Below are 15280 nucleotides of genomic sequence, written 5' to 3' on the forward strand. Positions count from 1 at the left end.
AGGATCCGCAAAACATAAGTGGAACCTGCAAATTGTATATGGAATCCGCAATTTGTCGGAGGAATCCACATTTTGATTGCGGATTCCATTTTCAAGTATGTTATATGTAGTATAGCTTTTAAAATTATATCTTTTGTTTACTGGATGGTCACCAGAACTTCAATCTCGATTACTACATCGATTACTACAAATCCTGTCAACTTCGATCTCAAATCCTGTCAACACAATTGCGATTTCAATTCCTGTCGAACATGCCCAACCTCGATCTCAACAGCCAACTTCGATCTCAAATCCTGTCAACCCAACCTCGATCTCAATTCCTATCAAACAAACCCAACCTCGATCTCAGCACCCAACTTTGATCTCAAATCCAGCCAACACAACTTTGATCTCAATTCCTGTCAAACATACCAAACTTCGATCTCAATTCTTATCAAACGTACACTTCCTGTCAAACAACCTCAATGTCTGTCATCTCAGTTCCTGCCAACTGAAAAAGTGGCTAAACTAATTCAGCAGTCCATTTCAATCAATTCAACTAAATCAAATACGTTTGGGATTAGCATTTTTCAAATACTTTCAAATTTCGATACGAAATATAGTTTGATAATGCAACATTTTCAGGAACATATTATTGTGTTTTTGAAAATAAGGTTTGATTCAGCTGTAACTGTTCAGGATTTTTCAATTTTCATATGTAAGAGAAATCACTGAAGCAGCAATAAGTTGACTGAATTCATTCTGAGCTGTTCTGTTGTTTTTTTCCCTATGAGCAGATTTGATGGGCCGGCAAAATTTTCAGACTATAACAATTTATACTGATTACAGGAAAAAAAATACGTTAAATATTAAGTTACTGTTAAATTAGAAAGCTCAAAAAACAAACAGTCATAACAAAAACAGTAAACAGATCAAGCGGTACATATTTCAAGATGCCATCGAGATAACAGCTACCTCATAAAAAAAAAGAAACAAGTCAACACTTCTTAGGTTTTACCACTAGCCAGCATCATATTCGGACACATACAGTCAAGAAAAGCTTGCACTTTTGCCGATAAAAAATTGCAAATTTTTCAAGTACGAAAAAACTAAGTGGCCCAATGAACTAGTACTACTTAGGTTTCCTTCAAGAGCTCGTGAATCACAAACCTCTATGAGATACAGCTATCAAGTTAAAAAACTAGCATATAGCTAGAAAACTATCAAGATAACAAAAACGTAAAATGTAGGTTTCAATTGGAACGAATACCATAATAAAACACAGGCAAGCTCATGGGTAAGATTCAGGCTGACTCAGTAGCGCACACGTGTTAAAAGCATATAATTAATGGTCCAAGAAACTAAATTTTTAAGGAGTGAGATCATTTACTCAAGAATTTTCATCGCAACAATTTATACTTTCAGGAGTCTGAACTATGAATAAAAAAAATTTGGGACACTCTGAAAAAAAACCAATATCATAAAACATAAAAAATCAACCAACAAACTTTAAAGTCTGGCGTACTCTTACACGGTTTTTTCTTGATCTTAATAACTATTTGACACCAGATTTTTCTTAAAGGCAAAAAATTACCTATAGCAGTCCCCGATAATCAAAAAATTAGCTGTGTAACGTTGCTATGCTGAAAAACTGTGCCAACAGCAAAAAACACGCTAATTTTTAAGTTTTTAGCTACAAAAACAATACTTTGACGGTAAAAATCATCATTCTAGATCCCACAATTGCTTTGATTCTATATCCCACGATCGCTTTCATCATGCACTCTTGCTTTTTTTGAGCAAAACCAAACGGTTACTTAAGAGAGAACAAACTTTCCAAAGTAGACAATTATGAGATCATATGGTACTCTCCAAAAAAATCATGATTTTATAATAAAAAAGAGAGTTTTGACACAAAAACGTATTTTCGCGATCTCAATGTTACAAGTGAGCTCATAAAAAATTTGGCGAAATAGGATCACTCTATCATCCTTTTATCGACACTGTACCAATCTGTTTAATTGCTCCATTTTCAGAGATATTTCTGAATTCATCCGCTTCATTCTGCCTAATATCACGTTCAAATTTTTTGGTAGCTAACTCATATTCATTTCATCTGGTAGCTAACTCTTTAGTCAAAATAGCTACTGTTTCAATGGGTTTGAAAAAATGTCACTAAATCATTCTTTTTGAGTATATCGTTCGTTCAAAGTTATGGTTTTTCTAAGACAGGGTGGCCGAGTGTTTAAAGCGATGGACAGCTAAATTATCTCCGTGTGTTTGTTTGAACTTAAGTCTATCTAACTGTTTTCCAGCGTATACAACCTAGTTTTCGTTTCCTCATTACTTCTTTTTTCTTACTTATGCTATTTAAAATGACATTTGTTGTTATAAGTTGTTTTCTCCACAAAAAAGGTACTACTATGAAAGAGTTGTCCGTTTAATGAAACCAGATTCCTCAAGAATAGGACATTTAGAGCTCAAAAATCAATCAATAATTGTGAGTTAGCTAGTCAGAGAGCTATAGCATCATAATTTTAAACAAAAAACTGCCCTTTTCTTTTATTTTCACTTGCGACTCCTGGTTATTGGTTATTTTTTTAAATAAAATTTTTCATCAATTTAAAAATAGGAATTTGGAATGAGTTCAAAATTTTGTGATAATGTTGCTAAAACTCATCTTTTCAAAATCTTTTTAACAAAATCCCCCTACTGTGGTAACTACTAAAATCATTCCATCATTTTAAAACAAGTACAAGAGATTTTTTGCTTAAATTCCTACTTTTGCTGCTCTCTGATTGGTTGAAAAAGACTGGCTCAGAAATCTTCCCTTTCTTGAACGGGGGAAGATTGTTAAGCAAAACCTCAATTCAAGCTATTTCAATTTACATGGGTATCAACTTTAATAAAACCTTTGAAATGACTATACATAAAAGTCTAATAGGATGTTATAAAAACTCATTAATTTGGACTTTATTAGGCAAAGAGTTCGGGTAGTGTCAAGTTACGAGCGTATGAAGGGACACCACCTACCTTATACGCCAGCCAAGAATACGTAAATGTTTTATAATTTTTATGTAACAATCATGTAACAGTTACGTTTAGTCTAGGAAAATTCATTCAAATGACATAACTTTCGCCTGGTTTATACCCTGCGTGAAATAAATTTAAAACTGTTTCCATACAACATGTGCGTTTTCTGCTGGCTTATACTGCGGTTGATTTATTCACACTTGTCTTGAAGACTCTCTTAAGCTAATGAGGTGGCCACTCTTTGCATCAGGTCATCCACTCCAGTCCCTGAAAAAACTCCAGAATTGAAAATCATTAACTTAACCTTAATTCAATCACCTCGATTTGTTCACAAAGAAGTTTTAAAAAAGAATAAACTAAGCTCCGGTATTTCAGCTCACAAAATTACAATTCAGAGGGCAAAATTACTTTTTTTGAACAGAAATTAGCTGCAAGTGAGCGGAACGGCGCAAACTGTTCAATGATCATTTCTCTTGCAACAAAGTCATGAAAAATTCTTCCAGGAAACCTGTCAGGAGCAGTTCTAGGTGCTTGCGACAGAGGCAGCAGTTCTTGGTGCATATGACAGAGGAAGCAGTTCTATGTGCATGCGAGTGAGGGAGCAGTTCTATGTGCATGCGACGGGCGAAGCAGTTCTAGGTGCATGCGAGTGATGGATCAGTTCTAGGTGCATGCGAGTGATGGAGCAGTTCTAGGTGCATGCGAAAGAGGGAGCAATTCTAGGTGCATGCCAGTGATGGAGCAGTTCTAGATCAATGAGAAGGAGGGAGCAGTTCTAGGTGCATGCGAAAGAGGGAGCAGTTCTCTGTGCATGCGAGTGATGGAGCAGTTCTAGGTGCATGCGAATGAGGGAGCAGTTCTATGTGCATGCGAAGGAGGGAGCAGTTCTATGTGCATGCGAAGGATGGAGCAGTTCTAGGTGCATGCGAAGGAGGGAGCAGTTCTACGTGCATGCGACTGATGGAGCAGTTCTAGGTGCATGCGAAGGAGGGAGCAGTTCTAGGTGCATGCGAAGGAGGGAGCAGTTCTAGGTGCTTGCGAGTGATGGAGCAATTCAAGGTGCATGCGAAGAACGGAGCAGTTCTAGGTGCATGCGAAGGAGGGATCAGTTCTAGGTGCATGCGAGTGATGGAGCAGTTCAAGGTGCAAGCGAAGGAGGGAGCAGATACTGGTCCGTGCGAAGGAGGGATCAGTTCTAGGTGCATGCGAAGGAAGATCAGTTTTAGGTGCATGCGAGTGTTGGAGCAGTTCTAGGTGCATGCGAGTGGGGGAGCATTTCTAGGTGCATGTGACTGAGGAAGCAGTTCTAAGTGCATGCGAGTGAGGGAGCAGTTCTAGCTGCATGTGACTGAGGAAGCAATTCTATGTGTATGCGAGTGAGGGAGCCGTTCTTTGTGCATGCGAAGGAAGAAAAGTTCTAGGTGCATGCGAGTGGGGGAGCATTTCTAGGTGCATGTGACTGAGGAAGCAGTTCTATGTGTATGCGAGTGAGGGAGCAGTTCTTTGTGCATGCGAAGGAGGGAGCAGTTCTAGGTGCATGCGAAGGAGGGAGCAGATACAGGTGCATGCGAAGGAGGTAGCAGTTCTAGGTGCATGCGAGTGATGGAGCAGTTTTAGGTGCATGCGAGTGATGGGGGAGTTCTAGAAGCATGCGAGTGTGGGAGCATTTCTAGATGCATGTGACTGAGGAAGCAGTTCTATTTGCATTTGAGTGAGGGAGCAGTTCTAGCTGCATATGAATGAAGAAGCAGTTCTATGAGCATGCGAGTGAGGGAGCAGTTTTATGTGCGTGCGATGGAGGAAGCAGTTCTATGTGCATGCGAGTGATGAATCAGTTCTAGGTGCATACGAGTGATGGAGCAGTTCTAGGTGCATGCGAAGGAGGGAGCAGTTCTAGGTGCATGTGAGTGATGGAGCAGTTCTAGGTGCATGCTAAGGAGGGAAGCAGTTCTATGTGCATGCGAACGAGGGAGCAGTTCTATGTGCATGCGAAGGAGGGAGCAGTTTTAGGTGCATGCGAGTGATAGAGCAGTTCTAGGTGCATGCGAGTGGGGGAGTATTTCTAGGTGCATGTGACTGAGGAAGCAGTTCTAAGTGCATGCGAGTGAGGGAGCAGTTCTAGCTGCATATGACTGAGGAAGCAGTTCTATGAGCATGCGAGTGAGGGAGCAGTTTTATGTGCATGCTAAGGAGGGAGCAGTTCTATGTGCATGCGAGTGATGAATCAGTTCTAGGTGCATGCGAGTGATGGAGCAGTTCTAGGTGCATGCGAAGGAGGGAGCAGTTCTAGGTGCATGTGAGTGATGGAGAAGTTCTAGGTGTATGCGAAGGAGGGAAGCAGTTCTATGTGCATGCGAAGGAGGGAGCAGTTCTAGGTGCATGTGAGTGATGGAGCAGTTCTAGGTGCATGCTAAGGTGGGAAGCAGTTCTATGTGTATGCGAGTGAGGGAGCAGTTCTTTGTGCATGCGAAGGAGGGAGCAGTTCTAGGTGCATGCGAAAGAGGGAGCAGATACAGGTGCATGCGAAGGAGGTAGCAGTTCTAGGTGCATGTGAGTGATGGAGCAGTTTTAGGTGCATTCGAGTGATGGGGGAGTTCTAGGTGCATGCGAGTGTGGGAGCATTTCTAGATGCATGTGACTGAGGAAGCAGTTCTATGTGCATGTGAGTGAGGGAGCAGTTCTAGCTGCATATGAATGAGGAAGCAGTTCTATGAGCATGCGAGTGAGGGAGCAGTTTTATGTGCATGCGAAGGAGGGAGCAGTTCTATGTGCATGCGAGTGATGAATCAGTTCTAGGTGCATGCGAGTGATGGAGCAGTTCTAGGTGCATGCGAAGGAGGGAGCAGTTCTAGGTGCATGTGAGTGATGGAGCAGTTCTAGGTGCATGCGAAGGAGGGAAGCAGTTCCATGTGCATGCGAAGGAGGAAGCAGTTCTATGTGCATGCGAAGGAGGGAGCAGTTCTAGGAGCATGCGAAGGAGGGAGCAGTTCTAGGTGCATGCAAAAGATGGAGCAGTTTTATGTGCATTCGAAGGAGGGAGCAGTTCTATGTGCATGCGAGTGATGAATCAGTTCTAGGTGCATGCGAGTGATGGACCAGTTCTAGGTGCATGCGAAGGAGGGAGCAGTTCTAGGTGCATGCGAAGTAGGGAGCAGTTCTAGGTGCATGCGAGTGATGGAGCAGTTCTAGGTGCATGAGAAGGAGGGAGCAGTTACAGGAGCAGTTCTAGTTGTTTGCGAATCAGGGAGCAGTTCTAGATGCATGCGAAAGAGAGGGCAGTTCGAATTGCACGCGCAGAAGAGGGAGTTGCTCTAGATGCATGCTAGTGGAGGAGCAGTTCTTGGTGCTTGAGAGTGGAGTAGCTGTTCTAGATGTATGTGGGTTGTGAGCAAATCTCGGTGCATGCAAGTGGGGGAGAACCTCTAGGTATATGTGAAAGAAGTAGCAGTTCTAGGTGCAAGCCAGGGACGAGCAGTTCTAGACGCTTGCGAGTGGGGCGGGGGGAGGTGGCGGGGGAAGTCCAGGGTAATGCGAGTGAGGGAGCAGTTACAGATGAATTCGAGTGGGGAGTAATTCTAGAATCATGCGTGTGGGGTAGCAGTTCTGGGTGCTCGCGAGTAGGGGAGCAGGTCTAAATGCTTGCGGGTGAGAATCAAATCTAGGTGCAAGCGAGTGCAGGAGCAGTTCTAGGTGCTTGCAAGTGGGGAGCAATTCTAGAATCATGCGAGTGGGGCAGCATTTCTGAGTGTTCGCGAGTAGGGGAGCAGGTCTATTTGCATGCGGGTGAGAACCAAATCTAGGTGCATGCGAGTGCAGGAGCAGTTCTAAGTGATTGTGAGTGGTGAACAATTCTTGAATCATGCGACTGGAGGAGGATTTCTGATGTTCGCGAGTAGGGGAGCAGGTCTATATGCTTGCGGGTGAGAATCAAATCTAGGTGCATGCGAGTGCAGGAGCAGTTCTAGGTGCTTGCGAGTGGGGAGCAATTCTAGAATCATGCTAGTAGGGCCGCATTTCTGGGTGTTCGCGAGTAAGGGAGCAGGTCTATATGCATGCGGGTGAGCACCAAATATAGATGAATTCGAGTGCAGGAGCAGTTCTAGGTGCTTGCGAGTGGGGAGCAATTTTAGAATCATGCAAGTGGGGGATCAGTTTTGGGTGTTCGCGAGTAGGGGAGCAGGTCTACATGCATGCGGGTGAGAATCAAATCTAGGTGCATGCGAGTGCAGAAGCAGTTCTATGTGCTTGCGAGTGGGTAGCAATTCTAGAATCATGCGAGTGGGGCAGCATTTCTGGGTGTTCGCGAGTAGGGGAGCAGGTCTATATGCATGCGGGTGAGAACCAAATCTAGGTGCATGTGAGTGCAGAAGCAGTTCTCGGTGATTGCGGGTGGGGAGCAATTCTCGAATCAAGTGAGTGGGGGAGCAGTTCTGGGTGCTTGCAAGTGAGATAGCAATTCTAAATGCATGCGGGTGGGGAAAAGATCTTGGTGCAACTGAGTGGTGGAGAAATTCTAGGTGCTTGCGAGTGTCGGAGCAGTTTCAGATGCATGCGAAAGAGAGGGCAGTTCGAATTGCACGCGCAGGTGAGGGAGTTGCGCTAGATGCATGCTAGTGGGGCAGCATTTCTGGGTGTTCGCGAGTAGGGGAGCAGGTCTATATGCATGCGGGTGAGAACCAACTCTAGGTGCACGCGGGTGCCGGAGCAGTTCTAAGTGATTGCGAGTGGGGAGAAATTCTCGAATCATGCGAGTGGAGGAGGATTTCTGGGTGCTCGCGAGTAGGGGAGCAGGTCTATATGCAGGCGGGTGAGCACCAAATCTAGGTGAATTCGAGTGCAGGAGCAGTTTTAGGTGCTTGCGAGTGGGGAGCAATTCTAGAACCATGCGAGTGGGGCAGCATTTCTGGGTGTTCGCGAGTAGGGGAGCAGGTCTATATGCATGCGGGTGAGAACCAAATCTAGGTGCATGCGAGTGCAGGAGCAGTTCTAGGTGATTGCGAGTGGGGAGCAAATCTCGAATCAAGTGAGTGGGGGAGCAGTTCTGGTTGCTTGCAAGTGAGATAGCAGTTGTAAATGCATGCGGGTGGGGAAAAGATCTTGGTGCACCTGAGTGGTGGAGAAGTTCTAGGTGCTTGCGTGTGTCGGAGCAGTTTCAGATGCATGCGAAAGAGAGGGCAGTTCGAATTGCACGCGCAGGTGAGGTCGTTGCTCTAGATGCATGCTAGTGGAGGAGCAGTTCTTGGTACTTGAGAGTGGGGTAGCTGTTCTAGATGTATGTGGGTTGTGAGCAAATCTGGGTGCATGCAAGTGGGGGAGAAACTCTAGGTGTGATTGGGGAGCAATTCTAGAATCATGCGAGTGGGACAGCATTTCTGGGTGTTCGCGAGTAGGGGAGCAGGTCTATATGCAAGCGGGTGAGAACCGAATCTAGGGGCATGCGAGTGCAGGAGCAGCTCTAAGTGATTGCGAGTGGGGAGCAATTCTCGAATCATGCGAGTGGGGGAGCATTTCTGGGTAATCGTGAGTAGGTGAGCAGGTCTATATGTATGCGGGTGAGAACCAAATCTAGGTGCATGCGAGTACAGGAGCAGTTCTAGGTGATTGCGAGTGGGGAGCAATTCTCGAATCATGCGAGTGGGGGAGCATTTCTGGGTAATCGTGAGTAGATGAGCAGGTCTATATGCATGCTGCTGAGCACCAAATCTAGGTGCATACGGGTGTAGGAGAAATTCTAGGTGATTGCGAGGGGGGAGCAAGTCTCGAATCATGCGATTGGAGGAGCATTTCCAGGTGTTCACGAGTAGGGGAGCAGGTCTATATGCAGGCGGGTGAGAACCAAATCTAGGTGAGTTCGAGTGCAGGAGCAGTTCTAAGTGCTAGCGAGTGGGGAGCAATTTTAGAATCATGCGAGTGGGGGAACAGTTCTAGATGCATGCGGGTGAGGACCAAATCTAGGTGCATGCGAGTGCGGGAGCAGCTCTAGATGAATGCGGTTGGAGTGAAAAACTAGTGCATGCGAGTGGGTGAGCACTTCTAGGTGCATGCGAGTGGGGGATCATTTCTAGGTGCATGTGACTGAGGAAGCAGTTCTAAGTGCATGCGAGTGCGGGAGCAGCTCTAGATGAATGCGGTTGGAGTGAAAAACTAGTGCATGCGAGTGGGTGAGCACTTCTAGGTGCATGCGAGTGGGGGATCATTTCCAGGTGCATGCGGGTCGAGGATCATTTCTAGATACATGCGAGTGGGGGAGCTGATCCAGTTGCTTGCGAGTGGGGAAGCGATTCTAGGATCATGCGAGTGGGGAAGCATTTCTGGGTGCTCGCGAATGGGAGAGCAGTTCTAGGTGCATGCGAGTGGGGGAGCAGTTCTTGGTGCATGCGGGTGGGGGAGCGGTTTTTGGTGCATGCGGGAGGGGGGACCTAGGTGCATGCGAGTGGGGGAGAATTTCCTAAAACTTTAAAACAAAGAACAAATTTAATTGCATGCGAGTGGAGGAGCAGTTCTTGGTGCATGCGGGTGGGGGAGCAGTTCTTGGTGCATGCGGGAGGGGGGACCTAGGTGCATGCGAGTGGGGGAGAATTTCCTAAAACTTTAAAACAAAGAACAAATTTAATTGCATGCGAGTGGAGGAGCAGTTCTTGGTGCATGCGGGTGGGGGAGCAGTTCTTGGTGCATGCGGGAGGGGGACCTAGGTGGGGGAGAATTTCTCAAAATTTTAATCCAAAGAACAAATTGAATTGCATGCGAGTGGAGGAGCAGTTCTTGGTGCATGCGGGTGAGGGATTAGTTCTAGATGCATGCGGGTGGGGGAGACTTTCAAGAAATTGAATTTTAAAAAATGCCTAACGTTTTTGTCGTTTGGCTTTTACCGCCGATGAAATTAGCTGTTTTTAAGACCAATTATTCACATGGTCTTAATTCGCGCCCCTGCTTTAATTCGTCTTAATTCGCGCCCTTAACCGCTGTTGCGCCCCTGCTTTAGAACTACATGCCATTTTTTGGTTATTTTTCTGGGCTGGGTAATGTTGCCTCACCCGCAAGCAACGAACACGGATCATGGTGGGCCTTGCACTTCTGACCTTACGATCTTAAGATTGAGAGGCGGAGACGTAACCACTTCACCACCGCTCCCGCACGATTTTACGAAATGTTATGAGTAGAAAATTGCGTTTTTTGCAGATTTTTGCCCTAATAAAATTTAATAAGAAGCTCCATCCTGAAGCCGGTCAGGACGGAATTTTCTAAGCAACAAAAGAGAACGGTGTTACTGTTGCTCTTTATTTTCACCTGTTGTTGACTCGATGTGTATCACTGCCTGGCACCCTCTGCTCTTGGACCAGCTGTCCACATATTCCGCTTTTAGAGCACTAGCCTCTGCTGGCACTTCGTCAGCTATCACCAGAAACTTCCGACCTGCAAAAAACGATTGACTTTTTGTGCAGTACCGATTTTGTTTCTGCTGGCAATTGCGCTTGTCATTAAATGTAATTTATTAAGGTCCATTAATAAATTTTATTAGATTAAATTAATCATTTTTATTAATTTCTTATTAGATGTATTCGGAAGCCCAGTCATTTTTTTCGCAGAAATTGCGAACAAGTAAAAGAAACAGATTTGATTTTTGTGTTTGTAACCTGGAATCATGGAAGAGGTGGCTAGCATGGTTGTCAATTTGTCCAGACTGTCTGATTGTGAGTTGCTGGCCACAAACACCACAGCCCTGGCATCTATCAGAAGAGCCAAAAAGGACCCTTTTGCCGACCCAAACTGACCATCCACGTAGAAGTCGAGCTATTCGTGAAATAAAGCTTATGAATAATTTAAGTTAAAGTAGTAGAAGAAGAAGAAGAAGAAGGAACACTTGAATTACTATACAATAAAGAGCCGAGGCATCAATGTAGCAAAGTGTAACTAATATAATTGGTTATAAATTCATTGGTTACAAACAAAAACAAAACATCAGAAAACAAGCAATAAACAAAACAAAAAAAAACAAAATCGGTTACAGTTCGGAAATTGGTTGATTAAAGTATATGAAGTTTCGGATACTATAGAAAAATAAAGATTTAAGAATTAGGAACAAGCTGGTAATAAAACTTCACAAACAATTTTACAGATAGTCCAATTATAAAGCGTATATGGAGAGTATATACAGTTTCTCTTTCAAGCAAGGTGAGAAAAATTAAACTGAATTAAAACATATAGAACTAGCAAAAACGGAAATCACGCCACGTATTTGTATTAGTACATATAGGATTGTTTCTCAATTCACTCACGTAAAATTCTTTCAATTTTTTCTTGAATTATGTTTTCGATTTTTCTAAATTGCGCAAAATTATGGGCAGTGAATTCCATTTTTTAGAAGTCAAATGAAAAAATGATTTTTGTAGAGAAGCAGTCGAACAATGTTTGTCAAAAATATTTTGTTTCGTTCTATCGTTGAGCCTATAATTGGCAGTCGGTAGTCTCAGTGTAATTTCAAAAGCCTTCTTTTTGTTTGTAAGATATTGGTATAACTATGTTATACACTTTAACTCAATTCTTTTCTCGATTCCAATGAACGATTTGCTAATGCGAAGAAGGGAAGAAGATTTAAATTTCGATCTGAAATATGTTCTTTTTAGCGCCCAGTTCAACTGTTTCTCCAGAGATAGCATCGAAGTAGCATTAATTTGTTGTAAAAAAATTGCTGAATAATCTAAATGTGATAAAACAAGACAATGAAGCAAGGCAACTAATGATAATGTCGGCAGTTGTTGTCCAATTGTATCAATAGTTTTAATCCCTTGGGCCATTTTTTGGAGAATTGTTTTGATTTGAGCATGAAAAGATAAACTTGAATCAAAAATTATGCCTAAATATTTGCATTCTGATTTTTTGGCTACATAATGCCCACTAATTACTAGTTTATCAGTATCCACATTTTTGCTATCATTTTTTTGACAAAATGTTATAAATTCCGATTTAGATGCATTCAGATTCAATTGGTTCTCTGCAAAAAATTCCGTTAGATTATTGAGTGATTTTTGCAATCAATTCAAAGCATCCTTAGAAATTATAGAAGAGGAAAAAACCATACAGTCGTCAGCATATTGAACTAAAGTACAACCTTCATATAATCGCTTTTGTATGTCATTAACATATAAATTGAACAACAACGGACCAAGTACCGTTCCTTGTGGGACACCTCGTTTTATTTCAATCCAGTCTGAAAAAATTCCATTGACGTTTACTCTTTGAATACGTTTGCTTAGGAAGCTAGCAATTAAAGCAATTGCTCCATTTGAAAAACCGAGAGAAAGCATTTTTTCAATTAAAACTTCATGCGAAATAGAATCAAAAGCCTTGGACAGATCTAATAAAGCTGCATGTACGATTTTTTTTTGAATCTATTTGATTTCGAATACTTTCTGTCACATAAACAAGAGCATCTTGTGTTGAAATGTTTTTGCGAAATCCGAATTGAAATGGTGTCATTATTTGAAATTTGTCAAGATGTTCTGTTATTTGGGCATGTAAAATTTTTTCAAAAATTTTAGAAAAAGCACAAGTTATTGATATTGGCCGATAATTTTTTGCATCCATTGGGTCATCTTTTTTAAACAAAGGGGTTACGTTTGCTTTTTTCAGTTCGATCGGGAAAATGTTCTCCTCTAAGCAAGTATTTATGACAAAAGTTAAATGTGGAACTATAACTGATTGACCGTCAATGATTGCCCAAGCAGGTACGGTACAACGTCCGAGAGGTTTTCTAACATTGATTTTTCGAACTATAGCAAAGCATTGCTTCACTGTAATGTGTTGAAAATGAAAAGGTGCAGATTCAGAGGCAGATTTGTTGTAATTTGGAGGCTTTTTAGCGCCGAAAAATTCGCCTAAGTTTGAAAAAATATAATTTAAATGATTGGCAATTTTTTTGTCTTGGGTTATCATTTCACTGAAGGAATTTCGTAGAACTGTAATTCGATTGTTGCCAGAACATGTATCTCTAACATGGTTAATATATTTCCAATTTTGTTGGATAGTGCTGAGAAGTGAAAAACAATTTTTTGAATGATCGAGTTGTTTACTTCTAATCAATTGGCTCATTTGATTACGTAAAAACTGGTACTTTGACCATTTATCGCTTGTGCTTTGACTGCGATATGATCTGTGTGAATTCTGTTTCTTAGTCAACAATTGCTGACATTCTGAATCGAACCATTCCGTTTTCAACACGTTTTTTGGTTTAAAATTACGAACAAACTTTTTTTCGATAGGAGCATGTTGCTGTAGAGCACAAGAAATTAAATAAATCATCGTCGAGAACATGTTTTGTGCGTCTGTACCTTGATATAAGAGATACCAAGGAAGAGCGGAGAGTGAATTGCAAAATTCATTTTTCTGATAATTTTTCTTATTGAAAGTCGAAATTATCCTCGGTAAAATTTTGCCGCATTTTATATCCGTCAAAATAAATGAAGCAAAATGGTCGGTTTTATAAGGTGTATCAAAACAAAATTCAATGCCGTTTGTTTCATAGTCACTGATTATGTAGTCGATATGAGTTTTTGTTGAGGAACTAATTCTGGTCTCATCGTTTGGACAAAAAACCTTCAACCCATATGGAATAATTATAGAATCTAAATTTTCTTTTTCTTTGCTATCCAGATAATTTATGTTATAATCACCCAGAAGCGTAACTTTATTAGAAACTGAAAATGCATTATCTATGTTAAGCGTTAATTGTTCCAAAAAATCAATAAAGTTTGATCTGCTTGGGTTATAACACAAATTAACTAACATTTTTTCTTTACTCGAAATGTTAAATGTAGATTTGCACTCATCCCACACTGACTCATATTTTTCTTTATCAAATAAATTTAAATCAGGCCTCAATTTTGGAGCCAATTTGACTGGTATGTATAAAAAAACGCCACCGCCTTTCTTTTTTACCGCTGATTGCCCATCATATCTGAACATCGCATGCGTTCTAGGTTGGAAATTCCATAAATTGTCACTATCTTCTTTTTTAAGCCACGTTTCGGAAATTCCTATAATTGTATTTTCGCCCATATCATCAAGAAATTTTTTGAATTGCATCCGTTTTCTAATAAAACTTTGAAAATTCAAATGAACAAATTTAAGATTTGCACAATTTTTTGAGCAGATACCTTAGACTGTTTCAATGGTTTCAATAGGACCAGGGTTTTTTTCAACATCCCCACTTTGGGTCAGTAACAACGCGAAAAGGAAAAGATGAGTAAGTGTGGTAGCTCTCCGCTCATTTATCCCACATTTCGATGATAATATCTTTTCATGGCAGCTTAGATAGCCCCATTAAACAATAGTTTTTTCTTTAGTTTCCATCTGAGCCTTGGAAATTAGAAAAATTGCACAAAACAACCAGAATTTAATATTCAGCATAATAAGTTAAATAAATTAAATAATTGCCAAAGTTTGCACCAAGAAAAAATGCGAAAATAGTATTTCCTAAAAAATTTTGCACCGTTTTGGAAAAATTGTAACATTTCTGCCGCTTTTGGATCTAAATTTGATGATTGTTGGGTTTGCTTCATTCTGGGGCGGGTTGTAATCTCACATGTGTTTGCAATAATATCAGAACCTCTAAAAGAATCTCTAAAACTTTGCACCAAAATTTCAACACCCCCATCAGAAGGATGCAAACCATCCGAGCTAAGCGCATCGGTATTTTGACTAAAATTTTTGTTTATGTCTAAAATATCCAATTTTACTTCGCCCAAGTCTTTTACATTCCGTACTAAATTAAGAATTTGCTTGTTAAGCTTCTGTACATTTGGATTAAAATCTTTTCTAAAAGCGCCTAACGGAGTTACAGTACATAGTGAAATTGTTTCTGGGGAGAATTTATGATTTATGAGATAAATTAGTTTTTTTTAGCTACTCACGGCTTCCTTCGCGTCGAAATCACTTGAGAGGCAGTCATTTATTCCAATTAGCGTAGTTACATGTTCAAAAATGTCGCGATTTACTGTTTCTCACGCGTTCCAGCAATGCAGAAATTTTGTGCCCACCAAATCCTCTCGCCAACACATTTTCCGATATTTGTTCCCCATTGATTCTGTTAACAATTGAGTCTCCCAGTAATAGGCCAGAATATTATCCTTCTCGTGGTAAAAATAAGTGTTTTCGTTGCTGGTCAAATTTTTCTTCTTGAATATTGGTTGCTTGTATTTTGATTTCTTGGTTATTCTTGCTTTCTTGGTTATTTTCGCTTCGTTTGTTCTGATTTCTGCTCCGAGTTCAA

The 15280-nt window shown here is 41.4% G+C and overlaps 2 protein-coding genes across 2 annotated transcripts in view; one reads left to right on the forward strand and one right to left on the reverse strand.

Moving 5' to 3' along the window:
- The window catches only part of LOC134842596 (spermatogenesis-associated protein 7 homolog), a 532288-nt gene that overhangs the window by 422482 nt on the left and 94526 nt on the right, over positions 1 to 15280 (forward strand). The gene's annotated exons all lie outside the window — the stretch shown is intronic.
- LOC134842507 (uncharacterized) overlaps positions 2845 to 15280 on the reverse strand; it is a 43993-nt gene continuing 31557 nt past the window's right edge. The window contains exons 2-4 of the mRNA XM_063858888.1: positions 10647 to 10803; positions 10300 to 10425; positions 2845 to 3279 (exon numbers count right to left, since the gene is read on the reverse strand). Coding sequence (XP_063714958.1) covers positions 3230 to 3279; positions 10300 to 10425; positions 10647 to 10803 — 333 coding nt within the window. The 3' untranslated portion in view covers positions 2845 to 3229. The remainder of the gene's footprint in view (positions 3280 to 10299; positions 10426 to 10646; positions 10804 to 15280) is intronic.

Source organism: Symsagittifera roscoffensis, chromosome 3, assembly GCF_963678635.1.
Source record: "Symsagittifera roscoffensis chromosome 3, txSymRosc1.1, whole genome shotgun sequence".
NCBI lineage: Eukaryota > Metazoa > Xenacoelomorpha > Acoela > Convolutidae > Symsagittifera > Symsagittifera roscoffensis.